This window comes from Acanthaster planci, linkage group LG02, assembly GCF_054643075.1.
Source record: "Acanthaster planci isolate LZ-2023a linkage group LG02, COTS_SCS, whole genome shotgun sequence".
Classification (NCBI taxonomy): domain Eukaryota; kingdom Metazoa; phylum Echinodermata; class Asteroidea; order Valvatida; family Acanthasteridae; genus Acanthaster; species Acanthaster planci.
Genome location: NC_141778.1, coordinates 35,391,252 through 35,410,112, shown reverse-complemented (window position 1 = coordinate 35,410,112; position 18,861 = coordinate 35,391,252). Strand labels below are relative to the sequence as shown.

The 18,861-nt window shown below is 39.9% G+C and overlaps 1 protein-coding gene across 2 annotated transcripts; it reads right to left on the bottom strand.

Moving 5' to 3' along the window:
• Nucleotides 1–317: 317 nt before the first annotated feature.
• LOC110985930 (sodium- and chloride-dependent glycine transporter 1-like) lies at nucleotides 318–18,298 on the bottom strand. Of its 2 annotated transcripts, XM_022247401.2 has the most exons (17): nucleotides 18,150–18,260; nucleotides 9,407–9,544; nucleotides 8,687–8,769; nucleotides 8,424–8,492; nucleotides 6,718–6,910; nucleotides 5,903–6,034; nucleotides 5,560–5,788; nucleotides 5,139–5,271; nucleotides 4,581–4,715; nucleotides 4,373–4,476; nucleotides 4,021–4,145; nucleotides 3,664–3,776; nucleotides 3,294–3,434; nucleotides 3,006–3,105; nucleotides 2,492–2,592; nucleotides 2,192–2,365; nucleotides 318–1,963 (listed from the first exon to the last, which is right to left on the bottom strand). In XM_022247401.2, the coding sequence occupies exons 4-17, from the start codon at nucleotides 8,478–8,480 to the stop codon at nucleotides 1,769–1,771; spliced, it is 1,932 nt and encodes a 643-aa protein (XP_022103093.2). In that variant the 5' UTR covers nucleotides 8,481–8,492; nucleotides 8,687–8,769; nucleotides 9,407–9,544; nucleotides 18,150–18,260; the 3' UTR covers nucleotides 318–1,768. The 2 variants fall into 2 exon arrangements, with proteins under 2 accessions (XP_022103093.2, XP_022103092.2); XM_022247400.2 differs by lacking the exon at nucleotides 9,407–9,544 and having other exon boundaries at nucleotides 18,150–18,298.
• Nucleotides 18,299–18,861: the final 563 nt, after the last annotated feature.

Below are 18,861 nucleotides of genomic sequence, written 5' to 3'. Positions count from 1 at the left end.
TTCTTGCCACACAACTTGCATTACGATTGACTGTTCCCTGAAGCTGTTAACACTGTGGAGTAAATCATGTAGGCCTACACCAGCCGAGGGAGCAAAGTCAACTTACTTGCTTTAGATCATGATTCGCTGTGGGTTTTCATAGAACAAGGCATATTCAGTGACTACACACAGTGAAACATAGTCCATACAACTTTTGGTCCAGCATAATCCGGTCTCGCCTTTCAGTTAATTGTCCAGCGTACTACTACTGTCAAATACGTTCTGAATCACATAGATACACAACTTACTTTCAAGTTGGAGTGATGGAGCTCAAGACCTTATCTAAAGCATAAAAAATCGAATATTTATTGAGTATTCACACTACATATGCACAAAAGCCAAAAGAACAGGGGACTTATCCATGTTTTCTTATAGAAAATAAAGCAAACAAACAAACACAATTAAAAGATACTTGAAAACTTCACTAACAGCAGAGTGTTAGCTCACTTTTCAAACCCAGACCAGTTATGTAGACCAGCCCATTTCAACCTGGGGTAACGATAAGTTTGCAAAATGTCCCACGACTGCAATTCTGGAATCTGAATCATTTTGCAAAATGAATACGAGTTTGGAACACAAATATACATAGTGATGAAAAGATGAAACCATCGGTAAATTCGATCCATTATGCAAAAGAATATTTCTAATGACACTATTCTACTCAAAATAGACTGAAATTACACGATAGTTTAAAAAAAATGTTAGGAACAAGACCATTAAGATGGGCAGCAAACGCCACCAAGAAAAGCAATTCCACAGGAATTAATGTTGATCAAATAGAAAGCCAATAAATATGCAAATGGCAATCATTTTACCAATTAGTTTAATAAAATACACGTGACCCATGCGACAATACACCGACTAAAACTGTACACTGACAACTCTAGGCCTATCACCATAGACTATGACGAAAAATTAAGTTGAAGAAACAAGTCGAGTGTCAACTTTTATACTGTCGTGAACACAGTACAGCTCTCGTAAGAAATGACAATGAACTGAACGACTGCGCACCTTTCTCGGATAAATGCGAGTTTTGTTTCGCCACACAGCATATCATCAAGTTACGTTCTTCCAGAATCTGCAGTAGGCCTAAATAAACGCTACGTTCTGGAACCTAGATATACATGCAACAGGAGACACATACTTAATTTTTGTAAGAAATGCTATGATTTTGAACTTTAAATTACAATTATAAACCACACAAATCTATCATTTAAAATAACTCCACAAGTGTATACAAATAAAGCGATCCGTTTCATCGAAAGTACATCAAAGATACGATTATATATAAGCGCAGAAGATATTATTTCAAAACAACGTAAAATAATACCACTCTTAGTAAATATCCAAATATCAAATCACCAAATCTTGATTAAAATATGATTATTTACACTCATGCCAAATTGTAAGACACACATCCCACAAGAATAATTTATCGAACAAGTATGCAGTACAACACCCCAAACGGAAGGAAGTCAGCGTGGTTATTAGGGGTAGTTGAAAGCATTGTTTGAATTTATAAATGTTCTTTTAAACAATTACAGATTTGGAATGAATCAAAGTCAACTGATATTTTACACTGTTTGAAATACGGAAAGGAGATGAGGTCCAACTCATCGTTATCATTATCTTCAATTAAGAATCCTTTTCATAATGGAAGATGCCAGAGATTGACAAATGAATGTTTTAGTAACGGGTTTCCACTGCCTGGTCTGTCGTTCCGACCGATTTACTTAGCTTCCACTACAATTCCTTCTTCCCCGAGTGTGCTGGAATAGATACTGTTGTACGTAGGTGGAGAAGTATCGTACTGAACAGTCATCTCCTGATTGGGTTCTGGTAGCAAGGGGTAACCAGCTTTCAGACGGTCAGCATTAGAGGCAGGACCCCACTCGGGACTTGGTCTCAAGGAGAAACGCAAACGCTAAAGAAAGTACCAAAACAACCGTACTTTTAATCATCTGTGAAAGCCCTTTCCCGTGGATTGAATCGATTTATTATCATGACTTACCAAACCCCATGGTAGTCTTATTATCTTTTGACATTCAAAACCAACTTTGTTAGCTAGTGCAAATGCAATCCTTCGAAATACAGTATCCAATTTGAGAGCAACAGCTGAACCTTTAGCCGTCAATGAACAGTCTGGACTTACCTCTAGCAGTGTGTTCCCCTTCGATCGCACGAGAAAGAAGAACAAAGCATAGGCTGGGATAGCAAGAGCAGCTGCCAACACCATCAACCAGCCTAGAGCTTCACCAAACGGTGGGTAAATGTATTCACCATAGGTCAGATTGGTATAGGTTGCCGCAAAGAAAACAAAGATGGCCTACACGAACAAGAAAAACCCCACCGTTAAGTGTCAGATAATGTTAATAGACTATTCTGAATGTCGCATAATGGAACAGACTAGAGTAAAATAAGGAATAATTGACCGGACTAAACTTCTACTTACACCCAGTATCAATGGAGCAAAGAGCATGATGGTGAGTTTCCAGTACGGGCCGAGTCCAGCTGGCACCATCACTGTCATATCGCGGTTAAATCTTCGGATTCCTACAACAAAGTACCATCATAAAAACACAGCAATAATTTATGTTTTCCTCGGTATTTCAAATAATTATTTTTAGTTGAACTCACAATTAATCAGGGTTGAGAAAACAATATGGCACAGATTTTCCAAAAGCTGCCGAATTTTTTTTATTTTCATGTTTTTGAATCATCCATTTTTTAGGGGATCAAAACGGGCGATTCACAAAGTGCGCCTCCGAGAGTCTGCAACGTGTTGGCCAATCACAATGTGCGAAATTCATCGACCCAATGCGCGTTTGGAATGGGTCGACAGATTTCGCGCGTTGTGATTGGCCAACGCGTTGCAAACTCTTACAGGTACACTGTAGGACATAAAGTCATACTTTTGTAGATGCATACAAGCATAGAAAGCATTTTTTTATTTCAGTGAATCTCACCGTAGACATAAGCGATGACCAGGCACTCAAGCAGAGCGATCAAAAGAAGTGAGAATCCGGCCGAGTAATTATCCATCAAAGTTAACAAGTAAATGCCTCCCTGGTAAAAAAAAAAAAGAAAAAAATTCAACAAGGAAGATAGTGACGGATCTACTGTCTACTTCAAGCGTCTTTAATGTTACACAGAGGAATCGATGATGATTAGACAGTACCTTCAGAGAATCTAGATTTTAGACTTTATTTGGGACTGGTAACAGTTTATAACTGAAAGATTATGGATTGAATTACCCTGGTTGTCATGGGCAACCCCAGCAGAAAGAAAGTGCAGCAGACTACCAGCGTGATTAAAGTCTTCCACTTGTTAATGTTCTTGAAGTAACTCTTCAGCTCATCGCAAACAGCTGTTATCAACGTCTCAGTCATCACAAACTGGAGAAAAAGTCGAGGAGAATTCGATGACGCAAGTGTTCTCTCAAACACTGATGAGATAATATGATTTCAGTCTCAATTTCTCATCTGAAGCTTTTCAAAAGCTGACACGCCAGTCCATAGTTGGAGATAATAATTATGAAAACCGAATCATCCCTTTGCACACCCTTATCACTCACCAACCTGTCTCTTTAGTCTAAACTCTAGACAGAGAGTCTGCTCAACTTACCTGGCTGTCCAAACCAAGCGTAAAGAGCATAAAGAAGAATAGGATAGACCAGACTGGAGCAGCAGGCATTCTTGCTAATGCTTCTGGGTAAGCTACGAAGGCCAAACCAGGACCTGTTGGCCAATGAGAATTTAAAACAGTAGCAATGAACTACACAAACCCGACCTGATTTCCACTGTCTAACAGAACAGAAATCAACTTGTTCATCCCAAGAGAGAGACTGACGATCAAGAGAAGATATAACCTACAATTGTAAGGTGTTGAATCAGCCTTTGTATGGGATTTTGAAGTTTTCTATCTGTATTTAATTTTAAGACAAACGGTGGAATGCTTGTGATGATAGGTAGGTATACTAACCGGTGTCAGCGACTTTGTCAATCGGCAGACCAGAATCATGCGCCATGAATCCAATCACAGAAAAGATGGCAAATCCCGCAAAGACACTGGTGCCACAGTTAGTGAAAGCGATAATGATACCATCACTGGGGAAAAATTTAAATTCGAAATACAAGGATTTAGAAATGGAATTAATCAGAAAAGAACTCTTCAAAATATTACAATCTCGCCGACGGATACAAAAATATAAGCTTAATAGGTAGTAGAAGATATTACAGAATTCATGTCAGAAATGTGCATGCCATTTTGAGTATTTCCTGTTTCAGAGAATTTTTTTTACTGAATTTGTATATTATATTTGAAAGGCACCAACCGTTTGAAGTTATTATCGAACTTATTGTAGCTAGCAAGTGTATGGAGACCTCCCCAGGCTGGTCCCAGAGAATAGAAGATCTGTACAGCAGCGTCCTTCCAGACCTAACAGAGAAATCACAGAACTCATCTCATAAGACAGCTACTGACCCAACAATGCGATCATCTTCCATGGATTGAAAAGATGGCTTTGCATTCCTAAGACATACCCTAGCATTAAGTAGCTTGTTAAACTCTGGCTTGATGTAGTAAATGACTCCGTCCAGAGAACCAGGCAGGGTAGCACCACGGATCAGCAAAATCAGAATAACGACGTAGGGGAAGGTGGCAGTGAAATACACGACCTACAGGAGGAAAATTGACACAATAAAAACCTTACTTCAAGAGGACTTGGCATTATCTGACAGGTTCCGCGAAATGCTCCCACCACGACGAGAAAATGGTTATCAACTCAGAACAACGTCTGATTTTATTAGCCCCACGTTACAACACTTAACGTTACAGGTGCTCAACAATACCCTCACTGACTAAAATTTTGTAGTTTATTTTTCTGTCCAAAATTTTTATTGATTTTGTTATTATTTTTAGTGTTTTAATTAAATGAAATGTGTAACTTTTGTAAAGTTGAATGGTTTTGGTCCTATAGGACCATTTTATTCAAATATTTAATTCGATGTTAATAAACCAGAATATATTACAAAGCAAGAAAAATTTCGGTTGGTAAATCAGTTCACGTTCAAAGCATGTGTATCTCCACATAGGCTGACCTTTCCTGATGATTTGACTCCTCGTACGATGCAGAAAAACACGACAATCCAAGCCAGCAATAAACACAGCGCCACCTGCCATCGGATCTCACCCAAGTCCTCCAGACCCTCACTACGATCCAGAACATACCGGCTGAAAAGGGCCAAACATGGTCGAAATTAAATATTTCGTTTACAGAAACCTTTCTTTGGAAATCAACAAATGAAATCTTGAACTGTCATGTATCAGTTGGCGTGTATTGTGCGGGACACGTCCAACGTTGTAGGATTGTGGGTACGAACTCGATGTTTTTGCATTTAAGGTGTCAAGATTGTCATGGAAAATGTTCAGGGATAAACCATCAATTAAGAGTTTGTGCATAAAATATGATTTGCAAAACTAACTTGAGTGAGAAATATCACAAAATTTGGAATATCTTACTCCCAGAATTCCAGCGATGGTCTAGTGGAAGTATTGAGATATACAGTGGTTTCGTTGGTGCCATTGGCTTTGCTAACTACGCAGTTCTCTGTATTCCACTCTCGATTGCAATCGCTCCAAGGTAGGACTCGGGTGAAAGATGCGAAGAGGAAGAAGAGTGTGTAGCAAATCACCACATTATAGTAGATGGCCACTAATGCCGTGACGATACACATGCCATAACCCAAACCTGCAGGAGAAATACAAAGAACTATGAGCCTGCTGATCACTCATTTCTTGTGAGTTGGCTGGGACGGATTGATGGATGAGAGTTGAATCTGGATACATGTATCTTAGATTTTACCTTTGAAGATTGGAGAGATGGTCCAGATGGTGATGCAACCTCTACTAGCAAACTGACCGAAACCTAACTCCATGACAAACATAGGTAGACCGGCTACCAACAGCATGATGACATACGGGACCAGAAAGGCACCTGTCAGGTTAACAAGACCAAGTCTGATGCATTAAATATGAGGGGAGAAACTACATCGGCAAGGACTCACACCAATTGTAATCTATAAAGTAACGGTCACATTCTTAGCACTGGAAGCAGTGACATTCTCATTCTTTCATGTGTTTTAGATCCGCCCATCAACAAACAAGTACTTGACCTTCCCCTAGCAACGCAGAAGCAACTCGGATCGGGATCAGCTTGATCCCTTCATCGCATCAGGGATACCCCCTTCATCTTCATATCGGGAAGCTCGCCAAACCTCCAGTATACAGGAGTTTTAATGCTTTGAGCCAACCCAAAAGCCTTAAATCTTTCTGGGTTTCTCCCTTCGGCAGCACCTACAAGATTCCATATCCTGCTCAGCAGTCATAGCGCTGGTGGTCTTTGACATTGACATTTGTAATATCCGGTTCGACACACCACGCTATCATTCGCCACAGTTCAAAACAAAGTCTCCCCCTATGAAATGTCGAGCTGTTTTGCTGTTATTTGGCCCACACTATCGGATGACATAGAATTCAATATTATTTTATTTAGGCCTACTGTGATAACGGAATGACAATTTTTCATAAAGGGTTTGGGAATCCGTCAACATTTGGCAGGCTTACAACATTCCGCATGTTATTTCCTCTGATATTTCAGAAGAAATTCTTCCATCTTACCTCCTCCGTTGGTGTAGCAAAGATAGGGGAATCGCCAGACATTTCCTAGACCCACAGCAAAGCCGATACAAGACAGCATGAAGTCCACTTTGTTACTCCAGTTGCCTCTTCCTGTTTCACCCTCTGTGGGTGCACTGTGCTTAGAGTCCTGGACAGGGATATCATCAGCACTGACTACGGCCCCGCCATCAAGCTAAGAAGGAAATCAGTCAAAACAACAAAATATTCAGAAACTGAGGCTGTAATCGAAGCCTGTATGCCGGTAGCTACTATATTTTCAATTTGAAAAAGGATTAGAAATGGTTCTCAGAAAATGAAATGACGGTACAACAGGGTTTCCTATGCATTTTAAACAAACTATCATCCAAATTTGTTACAAAGGCAATTATTTTCAGCACAACCATGAATGTCGATTAAGATTGCTGTTCGCTGTTCACTGACTAGGACAAACATTCCGGATAGTTTTTCGGCGGCGCGTGTCATCGAAAACATACCACATATCTGAATGTATTTTAATATAAATTGACATTACATGCTGGAACACTCAAATTTGACCAAGCCATGGAACAAAAACAGAAATTACATTTCGCACCGGACCGAAATCCGAGACATATATTCGTATATCTTCACGACAAAATATGCATAATATTTTCTGTAATATAATGTTAATGCAGTATATTATGTGATTTGCCTTTTGTTAGAATTTGAGGAGGTTGGTACATAATACGTCAAAGGCAATACAGAGCAACGAAGAAAGTAAACAATAAAGTAAAGATGAAAAGTACACCCAGATTTAATCATTACTTTTGCTTTTCGTCCATTTCATACGCATTTAATCATTTTGAATGTGCAAGAGGGCACGAATAAACAGGCGGAATTTTTATAACATCAGTGTTGCATACTGAAATGTTACGCCACTAAAATGGCGCAAAGTCTAATTTGAATGCCGTTTTGGAGAATCATTTTGAATGTCTATAAACGAAACTGCACCTCTTACACGAATAAGTATGTAGGCTTTCTGAAACAACTATGAGCGGAACGACCTACAAAATGTAGTTCGTAAGATCCCATGTCCTGTTGAAGATAATACAGCCTCAAATAGTTTTATACACTACGCAGTGATTCATTTGGATTCGCATTTTATTCGGTGACGGATAACATGACACAGTAGTTTCCAGTCCGATTGGTAATTGGATGACAGGGATTAATGTAATTATTGGTTTCCGCAAGCGTGTCTCAAGTGCAAACAAAACTTCTTCTGTATTTTCCTCGGCATTGTTACATGTATTTTCGTCAAAATGTCTCCTTTCTGAAAGACTCGAACACATTTGTTTTGAAATGAAGTTCGAGAGGAAAGAAACCCATACACGGATGCCGCTTGATCGCTTGCGCCCAATCCCTACGAGACTGGTCTGAAAATATTAATTTCTGAGTGAGTACTTCAACATTTTCACTTCTAAATGTGACTGTTCAGGACATGCCATGCTTATAAGGTCACTGCAGGGAAAATTAGTGGCATCCTGTGGGGGGTGGCTTGTTGACATGAAGTCTGAACAGTAGTTGACTCAAATCAAACTGCCGCAAGTCAAGTGGAAACTGATCTGCTGAAGTAAAAGCATTTTGACACCTGTCCTTCTCTTGGCACAGAATGGCGAGTGAAATACTTCAACCCAAGGCCTGAGGACTATCCTTTGGCAAAGACTTACCGTGAATGCCTTGTTTGTTGATGATGCAGCCTCCAAATCTTTGTCTCCTGCAGGCATGATGTCCTTCCACTAAGAAGACAACAGATATTTACGAATTTTGAATTCTAAATCACTAAGTTGGATAAGTGTATAATTTGTCAATTTTGGTTTGTAAAATCCTTTATTTGAAAGGTTTCTCGACTTTCCCAGTGGAAAGCGTATGAAGTCTGCTTTCTACATAGACCGCAACAACAAATTAACTCGTCATGACACTCATAACTTACCTAAAGCAATGAGAAGATGAGAACTTTGATGACGTAATCAACTTCACGTGGTCCAAAGACGGTGAACTCGTCCACAATGCAGACTACAAGAAAGTATATATAAAGAACTGGTTATTATATAACATGTAGGCGCCTCGTCCAATAGAAATCTTACTCCACTATATGTAACCCTGGTTTATGCTTAAGTCACAGTGGACAAAGCGCACTGTTGACGACCGTTGCTGCTGAGAATGTCCAAAATAGAAGCCCAAATCTTTTAAACAAACCAATTCAGGCGTATAAGAGCCGCGCTGTGCATATACCAAACATCTTTGATAGTAAACTCCTTGCATATACAAACAAGATGCAAAACCTTTGACGAAAACAAGAAGGAAAAATCCCCAAATATTTATTGAATATCATAAAAGGTATAATGGCATCCAACATGGTACCTTCATTGTCTCATTTTCGGGCACAATTAAAACTGCCAAGCGGAATAAATTTTAACTCAGTCGGTTATTGACAGATAGCCACGGTAGACACATTTATGCGAGAAAGTTTTCCTCCGAGAATACTTGTTCACTAGTCATACTCAGGTGAAGAACAGAACTAGTCACCAAAGCAAAACGTGAACTTTCAGGCCAAACGTGTTGATTTTTATGCTTGTTGTGTTCTTCGGATATAATTAACCAAATTAAAACTTCAACTATTTTCCACAAAAGAAACAAGGCATGAATTTACCTTCTTTACAGAAACCACAACGAACGTCTCTTCAGGTAGAGCTATCTCATTTATGAAATGCTCGGAAGTAACCTGGCTTTATATGTTTGCCCCAGTTTGCCCTTGATTGAACTTTGGGATTGTGGGACTGTGCGCCACCTTAAGAAAAAACAAGGTCATGTCAATGACGTCAACTCAAGTTTTGACTGCAGTCACGGTGCTGCTGTACCGGCGTTTCATGGAAACCGGACATAGCCATGAGTACAATACAACGTACACTGTGGGTGTGGAGACTGTACTTCGGTCAAGGTAACTGCTTACACACTGCACCACGACCATTCTAGACTGTGTCTAATCTCAGGAAACTTTAATTTGCAGCTTTAAGTATGCTAATTCACACAAAAAATACCGTTTCAATCTGTCACGAAGTCTATTCGGACATTAAGATTTCGGGAGTACACTTGTGCCAATTGTAATTAGCACGTGCATGCTCAGACTTTAGTTACTACACTGGTCAGATTGAAAAAAATTAATCACTCACGTTAAGTGAAAGATTCAATAATAATAACCAACGGACGATAAAATTCAACAACTTATTGAAGTGTAAAATGAATGGATGCAGAACAGTTTTATATCTACCCGACTGCCATCACCCATGAACTTGAGGAAATAGGCAATCAAGATCCAATCTTTCCGATTCCTTCTTGTGTGGAACACTTTGCTTGTTAGCTAACACAAACAATTGAAGAGTTTAAGGTGTAAAGTCCGTTGGACATAAATTCACCCTCAAACGATGCTGCAACTTGAATGTACCGGATAGTAAACTCTAACAGATGACAAAACTGTGTGTATGTGCTTCATAAGTTCGTATCGTTCCCTGAACCTAAAACACTGAGTGACTTCTTCAGTTAGAACGGCGGTTGTTGACAATCCGTGCATAGGCCTATTCTCAGAATTCCAGTGGGTGTAGGTTAATACAACGAAATATTGACCCAAGCGATTAACAGGTGACCTGCAGCGTGTGTCTATCCCCATGACACCGTCTAGTCATAATTTCAATGAACTTGACCCAAGTTCATAAGTAAATCAAAATGACAGTGTTTTGACATGTTCAGGCTGCTCGGTGTTTTCTTGCAGGATGTAGAGAAATGGGCCGTTGAGGTGGTAATTCCCTTTGTGTGAATATGATACTTTTGTTTAATAAATGCATTTTCGTTGGACGAGCTATTTATTGTATCATAACATCGGAAAATTTGGGCTGTCGGGGTTTTTAACGAAGAGAGTTGGAGTCTCTGTATTCTATCACTTCGACACAGATGGATTACAAAATGTGTACACTAGGGAACTTAAAGACAAAATGACAACTTGAAGTCGCCCAACAATAAAAACTGTAACTTTTCAGGACTTTAACTGTATGCATTCCCTCTACCTATGATTTACGGAAATATTGAACTTTGGGCGTTTGGACAAAGTGCAAAAATATAGAAAAGACGGGGTGGTTTTTCAAAATCCAGAATTTTTGAATGAAAATTCTGAAAAACTTGAGAAATCAAACACCTGTTTTCTGACGACAGTCAACTTTTTGCGCGCAGGTTGAGGCGCCTTACACCTAACAATCCACACCTGTACGGGTGATAGGAAATCGAAGAGAAAGTTTTTCAACTTGAAGTCACATCATTAAATATACCTAAGACAATGGGCGTAAAATTCCGGGGTTGGGGGTATACCCCCACCATTTTTTCACCCTTGGAGGTGGGCTATTGAATCATCACCCACTTTTTCGTGGTGTTAAAAATTAAAGCGGGTTGTGAATTTTTACAATGGCTAAAATGTATTCACTGAAAAATCCATAAATGCCGTTCTGATGTTCGATTGTACATCAATGCACGCACTAGAGATGACCACATGGCCCACTGTGGTGTCATATGGTATCAGCCCACCCCCCTTGCTTCAGTTGAGAGTTTTGTCTGTACGAATCTTTGTAGGCCCGGTGATTTTAGTATTTTCGTATTTGTTGACATTTTAGGAGACCCTCTCGACAGTAATGAGTTTGATTTAAGTTATCCTTCAGGGGTGTTAGCAAACGTAGTGTAAGTCTGTTGTTTCTTTTGGTTTTGTACGCTGTGTTTGGATTCCCTGAGAAATAATGAATGAAAATGAATGAAGATGCCCAGAGACACGTCTGCTACGTTACGGCGCTGAAAAGAAGGACGGTCATGGCGGCGAGACTGCATTGCATTGTGGAAGGTCAGGGTGCACCATGGATGACCGAATCTTCAGGGACTAATAAATAGGCGCATGGGAAATCTGCATATGTAGTGATTGTTTGGGTAGGCAGGGCGCCGTAGACTGTAATACTTCTACCCTAGACCCCACCACAAGGATCCCATTTCAAAGCGACAGAAGTCTTAAGTGTCTGCGAGGTAGCCACTATACAGCCTCGAGAATAATACAATAATTATGCGTGTAAGCTATAAATTCGTTGCAACCGAGAAACTGGGTCAGTTGGAAGTTAAAATTATATTTGGGAAAACGGAATTTCTTATCGCAAAATGTTACGTTCTCACTATCACCTCCCAAACCACACCGTTTTATGCCTGCTTGGCCAATCATTTTTTTACAGCTACTTTTTCAAGCTGCACAGTGAGAGGATTTTCGCCAACAAAAACTACGATTTCTAGTTGTACAACTCCCCGTTTTTTTAACTTTGATTTCCGCTATACCCGGGCATAATGATTGGTCAAACGAAAATGGATTTTGAACATCCACCGACGTGTAAACTGACGAGAAAGTGCACTAACTTCACTGGTCGACGAAGTTTCATGCTTGCAAAGCGCTACATTGTTAAAGAGGTAAATTACTTCAAAGTAAATTGACAGTATGCTTGGTCGTGGGAGAGATGCTCTTTTTAAAGGCCAACTGCACCTGTCATGTCTGATCATTTGCACGCTATAGTCAAGATAAATGGGAAGATCTTTAAAGTAGTTTAAACATGAAATCACGGCAAAATTTTTAAAATGTTACCTCCATTAAATATAATATATAACCAACCAATACATCCCTGCTCATTAAAGGGATTTCTTGCAATCTAACCGGGTTTAGGAAATATTGGCACAACAAAAGTCATTTTTAACGTCAGAGTACTACGTGACACCGGGCTTAATCAACATAAATCATAATAATTGTTTATGCTAAATGCAACACATCTCTGCCTATGAACTTGTGTTCTAATTTCAATCTACCAGACGTGTAGTACGGGCGATTCACTATAGCGCACCTCCAACAGTTTGCAACCCGTTGGCCAATCACAATGCGCGAAATCTGTCGACCCTTTCCAAACGCACATTGGATCGACAGATTTCGCGCGTTGTGATTGGTCAACGCATTTCAAGCTCTTGAAGACGCTTAATAGTGAATCGCCCGTATTGTAGCAATACGATGTCGCGAAAAAGATAGGCCCCTACTCAATATTTAAATAACAAAGCGTTATGATGACGTCATTTTAATTCTACCATTCTCTGGACTTCTAGTCCCAACTTAGTCTTGGCTAAGACGTCAGTGTTCGAATGCGGATCGCCACTTGCACGCGATTTTTTGTTTTGTAAATTGGGACGCCCTCTAGCGCAGCAGCAGACTAACCTGACCAGCTCACACTAGTAACGTCTTTTTGTAGTACTAGCTTATGTTTTTCTTTGTTTTTTCCCCCAGCTTTTCCTGGAGAACCAATCAACAGCTAGCTTCGTTTGAGCCTTATAATGAATTATGCATATCTAGGTTCATGACGTCACTCGACCGAGAATTGAAAACAAAAAATAATGGCACCCCAATCTCGAGGTCCAAAATTTCCGCATAAATAGCTGCGCTAAGTTGATTGTAACATGCCTTTAAGATACTTCAATAGATGTTTTTTTACCACAAATTTCCATATTGAGCTATTTCTTTAACATTTACCTTAAAAAATCCAGGAGGGCGATACTGACCAAATTGGCAGTGCTAAAGCGACCATTTTTATTTTTAGTTCTCGGTCAAATGACGTCATGAACGTATATGCATAATTCATTAATGGCTCAAACGAAGCTAGTCGGTGATTGTTTCCTTAGGAACAGCTGGGGGAAAAACAATAAGCCAGTGCTACAGCATTCCCAACACGTTAGTGCGAGCTGGTCACGTTAGTCTACTGGTGCGCTAGAGCGCGTCCCTATTACAAAAATTCGCGCACAAGCGGCGATTCGTTTTCGACCACCGACGTCTTGGGCCAAGACTTGTCCCAACCAAACTGTTGATGGTCAAATGTTAATAGATGGCTAATTTAATTTAGTTAGATACTGATTCATATTTTAGTTTTCCAACGGCCTGAATACCAACAACTGCCATGACAATGATCGGCAATAAGTCCGTAAAACTTAGCCATAAATGTTTCACCAAGCATACCGTACAAAAAACTGTCTGTGCGATGACTCTTTTTTTTCCTACAGAAATTTGAGACTGTGCCTCTTGTACATGTATATCAATTGCCATAGTTGTAAAATGTTGCTCCCGTTATGATTAGGATTGTTTGCCCCTCCTTTCTTCCTGTTGGATATGCGGCACCAATTCCAGACACGGTGAAAAGGTAGGTTTCTGTGACAACGGTCACTGACAATGAAGTCACTGATTGCAAGCCATTCCACTTCATACGCTCTGTAAACCCCATTGTTGGCCTTGCACAGAATATTTGGCGCCAGTTTTTTTGGGGGGGGGGGGTTTCTGCGGTTCAATTGCTGAAAAAAGAAATTGGAAGATTTTTTTCCCACTTACTCTGTACACACTTTTCAAAAGGCCTGTTTGGTCACTTGATAATCATGGATCATCACAGAAGTTTCAAAGAAAGAATTTAACACAGAGATGGTCCTAAAACAATGACGTTATGATTTTTAAATAATTCTTTTTTCCACTGGTTTTATACAGATTCAAGAGGCTTTCTTGGTCGTTTAGCAAGTACTGAATCTTCATCAAAGCGACACATATCCAAACTTTAGATGCAAAGATGGTCTTATAATAATGACGTCATGGTGACGTCATCGGGAATCAAAGTACAAATGATTCAATTGTCATTTTTAAATCTTGGAAAATCAATACAAAATCAATAGTGCGATCCCATGTTCTTTACATCAAGTGACAGAGTAAATTATAAACCTTCATTTTAAGTAGATACGGTTTGTGTTCAAGTTTGTGACGTCACAATTGTGTCATTTTTTAAAGTCAAGCACGTATGGGTATATACATGTAATGTGGATCCAACAGCAATGCTCAAGCAGAATGATCAAGTTTTGGGGGCATGCAAAGTTCACTCACAATGGAGAAACTGTTTGAAAGCAGCCCCGCTTCATTTGTCATGTAAACACCATTGTTGCTCTTCGCACGCAAGTTGCTGCTTTTTTTCTTTTGAAAAATTACATGTGGATCCAACACCAATGTTCAAGCAGGTTTCTAAGGCAAAGTTCACTGGCAATGAAGTAGCCGAGAGCCGCTTTGCTGAAATTGCCATGTAAAGGTCATTGTTGTATCTGACAGAAAAGCTGGAGTCCAAAGTTTTTATGTCGAATCTCTGTGATGTTAATTTTTGTTATGCGTTTAGAATTGTGCAGGCGTACATGTACTTGGTTTTTTTTTTAAGCCATTGACTCATCATGGTCTGACTCGGATCAGACCGGACAGAGATATAGTCAGACATCTCGACCTCTCCCTTTGCGCAATTTGAAATTTTGCCTGGGTTCGCGGACAGTACAGATAGACGCTGTACACAAAACCGACAGATAGTGAGATTTTTCTATTCAAGGCATCCAGACCACCTTGTGCAAGAGGGTGCCCGTATAAACGAAAGGATTGCGTGATAGCGGACCCGTTTGTTTCACATGGATAGGAATCTCGATCTTAAGTCAAGAATTGTCTGCTTTCTGAAAGTCAAATTCTGCTTTCTAAATATCGTGTACAAAACCTGTTCGTGACTGTACAAGTTCATATGTACAAGACAGTATGCCTACATTTACCATACATCTACAGGTAGCCCATCTTTGGCATAACGATATATGTAGGACCTACACGCACCATGCCACTGTGATTTTGGAGTGGTCCCCGTCCCTATTGATTTATTCATAATCCGTGAGACGTCTGCGCACTATGTAGGAACGGGCAACCGTGTGATCTCCGCGGTGCGGAGCCGGAGGAAATCAATACCGAATTCCGCGATATCGCAAAGGAAAAGGGGGGAACTAAACGCTACCAAATGTTACTTTTAAAGTGAGTTAAACAGTGAATATGAGTTGTCATTTCTAATTTGGGTCCAGATTTATTTAATTAGTTGTAGAGAAACGATCAAAGCGGAAAGTTCTTGACTTTATCTCGACCAGTGATCCGTCGTTGATGGTTCACCGACACCCAAATCCGCCAAATGGATGGAGCGAACCAGTATTGGGATCACTGATCGAGATCCGGATTCGTGTGAGACAAACAAGCCCTGGATCTCCATAATTATAACCGGCAAACGAATACATTAATGATTTATTTACCTTTCTCAGCGACCAAAAAGTATCAGAAAATAGAATAGGGTGCAGGATGTAAAATCATAGTGAAATTAGCTTGGATGATTTTGGACTGTTACAGATATGGGCCCAAATTCGACAAAATTGACGAACTATGTAATTTCATAAATCAATGTACATTAATTGTCTATTCATACTCAAAGTTTTCCTTTATTGTTTCAAGATTCTTGCTATACTTCCGGTCATGCAAAAATAAACAGTTTACACTTTAAAACGACCTACAACCCGATATGCCTGTATTACTGCCAAAACGAAGAGAAAAGAAGTCACCGACAAATACAGAAAATTAACTAAGATTGATAACATTGTAACCCTGAGGGATGACAAGTCCTTGCACTGCAGCCATTGTTCCCCCCCCCCTTCGATTTTGTTTCTCTGAGCCTAGGACACTTTAGCGCAATCACGTGACGATTAACTCACTGAAGGCTTAATTGAAGCGAGGAAGGAGAACGGGATACCAGCACAGACAACGAAATAGTTTCAGCTGTCAGTAACAGGGAAAAAGACGTACATATTTGGGGTTACTGGACTTCATTTTATTCAGTGGACTTCGTATGGCCACTAAATTGGCTGAAACACAGATAGACAAAAATGTTCGACTTCAATAATAATCATGCCAGCCTGACTCAAAAGAGTGGCAATCCAATCAATTAATTGCAGCAGCAACAGCTATACAACTGGTAAAGATGCCCATTCCAATGTCAATTTACGTATTTTCCAGCCCCATTGACTCTCCATACAAAATTTAGCTCGATTTTCCGCGCATACGAAATGGCGAGTTATAGTTGTCTGCCTGAGAATTACTCGGTCAGAAGCACATCGACATACGTTTACACGTGTAAGGTTTTTACTGCTATTTTCCCTAATGTCTTATTACGTGAATGAAAGTAATATACATATAATTTCTGCGGTGCAAAAGACCGCGGGAAAATGAAATGTTCTACGGGTTGACTATCTAATATAATATTTTGTGCAGTGATTACAAATTTTCAATTTAAATTAAACACTCATTAATAATTATAGCGCACTTGTGTTTGTGATGTGTCTTGGTCATTTGTTTTACGTACCCATTCCATTTAATTTCAGCATTTTCTTCATTTAACTTATTTGAATATATATGTTAATCGTCACGTATAGTTTGTAATGTTGGCGTTTGTGTTTTTCTTTTTAAAATCCACATTTAGCCAATTTACTATCTGTTAGACAAGGTTTACAATACATTAACAATGACAACCATTTATAGTTTTACAGGACAGATCAATCATTTAGAAATTTATAAATGATACTTCCCAGATGATATTCCAACTGCAAGCAATTTCTCAACGAAAGAATTTCCTACGGTGACCGCGGGATTTCGATGACAAATGTATGTAATTACAAGGTTATCAACGTGGTCTCCATTTGAAGAGACAGTAAACTGTGGTTCCCACATCAGCCGCTCAAAAAACTTGCTTAGTGATGGAGTTAAACTCGCCAACTCCGCACAGTTGCATCGATAGCATTTGAAAACCTTAATTTAGTATATTTTTGCAGCATCTAAATTTATTTGGACTAGTGAGGTAACTAAACTTGTGCGTCCTATGAACCACTGATGAAGGACTGCGTCTTTGTGTGCAACCTCGTAAGCATGCGCTGTGCATGTGAATGTAACAGTTGAGCACCCACCGAAAAGTTGCCCAATTAACAAAGTTGGCCAGGAGTAAATCTAATGTACATGCAGCGGTACATAGCTAGCCAACGCTGGACAAATGATGGAATTTATCTTATGGCTCAAAGCATTAGTAAAAACTTTTGTTCTCCCGTACAATGGAGAATAGTGGAAGGAGGTGGTGTCAGTCGGAGAAACGATTGAAGGTGGAGGGACAATACTTATCGACTATGTCAACCACTGTGATTCATACCGACCATAAATTTGGCGTATATGCATGGGGACGGAGAAGGGCCCCTCGCTCGAGGCCTATGGTCCCCCCCCCCAAAATTAAAGAAGGAAAGGCAAAATAATCACTCCAGTTACTCTGATGCTTAGGTCCAGCATAAACGGAGTTTTGGGCAGTTGGTGGCCGTTACATTAAACACGGAAACCTCTGAACCGATATGGTCACCAACGCACTTTTAAAGATAGGATGGTCTTCTTTTCCTACTATATACCTCCCTGGTCTTTTATGAGTGGTCCCTAAACTTACCAAGGGTTGACTATATCAGTCGAGAACTCGGGGTTTCTGGAGCTCTTGCTTCACCGTGCAGCAGCTGAGCTTGATGGTTGAGCCTCCTGCGATATGAGCTTGATTAGCCCAGGGTATGAAAGCCTTCAGTGCAGTAAGGCGTGCATAACATAATCACGTGATCTTTGACGCATATGAATATGCATCTAGAGGGTGAAAGGATTTGCAACACCTGGATGATATTATACTGAGTCCCGCCGCGCCAAACCCGAATAAGCCACTTGCGAGTTAAATTTGAATAATAACTGGTACACTCTGTTTTCTGAATGCACAGAAGCGTAACAATCTGAATTCCCCAGACTAAACACACTGATTCGTGGCAAGCTTTTGCATAGCGACCTCCATCTCTGGGATGGACTGGTAACTTCTTGCCGTTCTTATCCATTGAGAACAATGTATTGTTGCAAGGCATCTCTTTTGCAACTATGCAAAAGCTTGCCCTGAATCACGAGGTATAGCAACAGTGATTTTAGTATGGAAAATTCAAGTTGTTTTGTTCACGTGAATTTAAAGAACTCAGTATTACAGATTTTATTCAAATTTAACTGGCAAATGAGAGCAACTTCAGCCGATTCAACTAAACTTTACTGGGTTTAGACATTCGCTGCGCTGAAAATAAAAACTATTAACTCACAACGCGCTTCTCGCTGCCGGAAAGCAAGCCCAAGGCCAT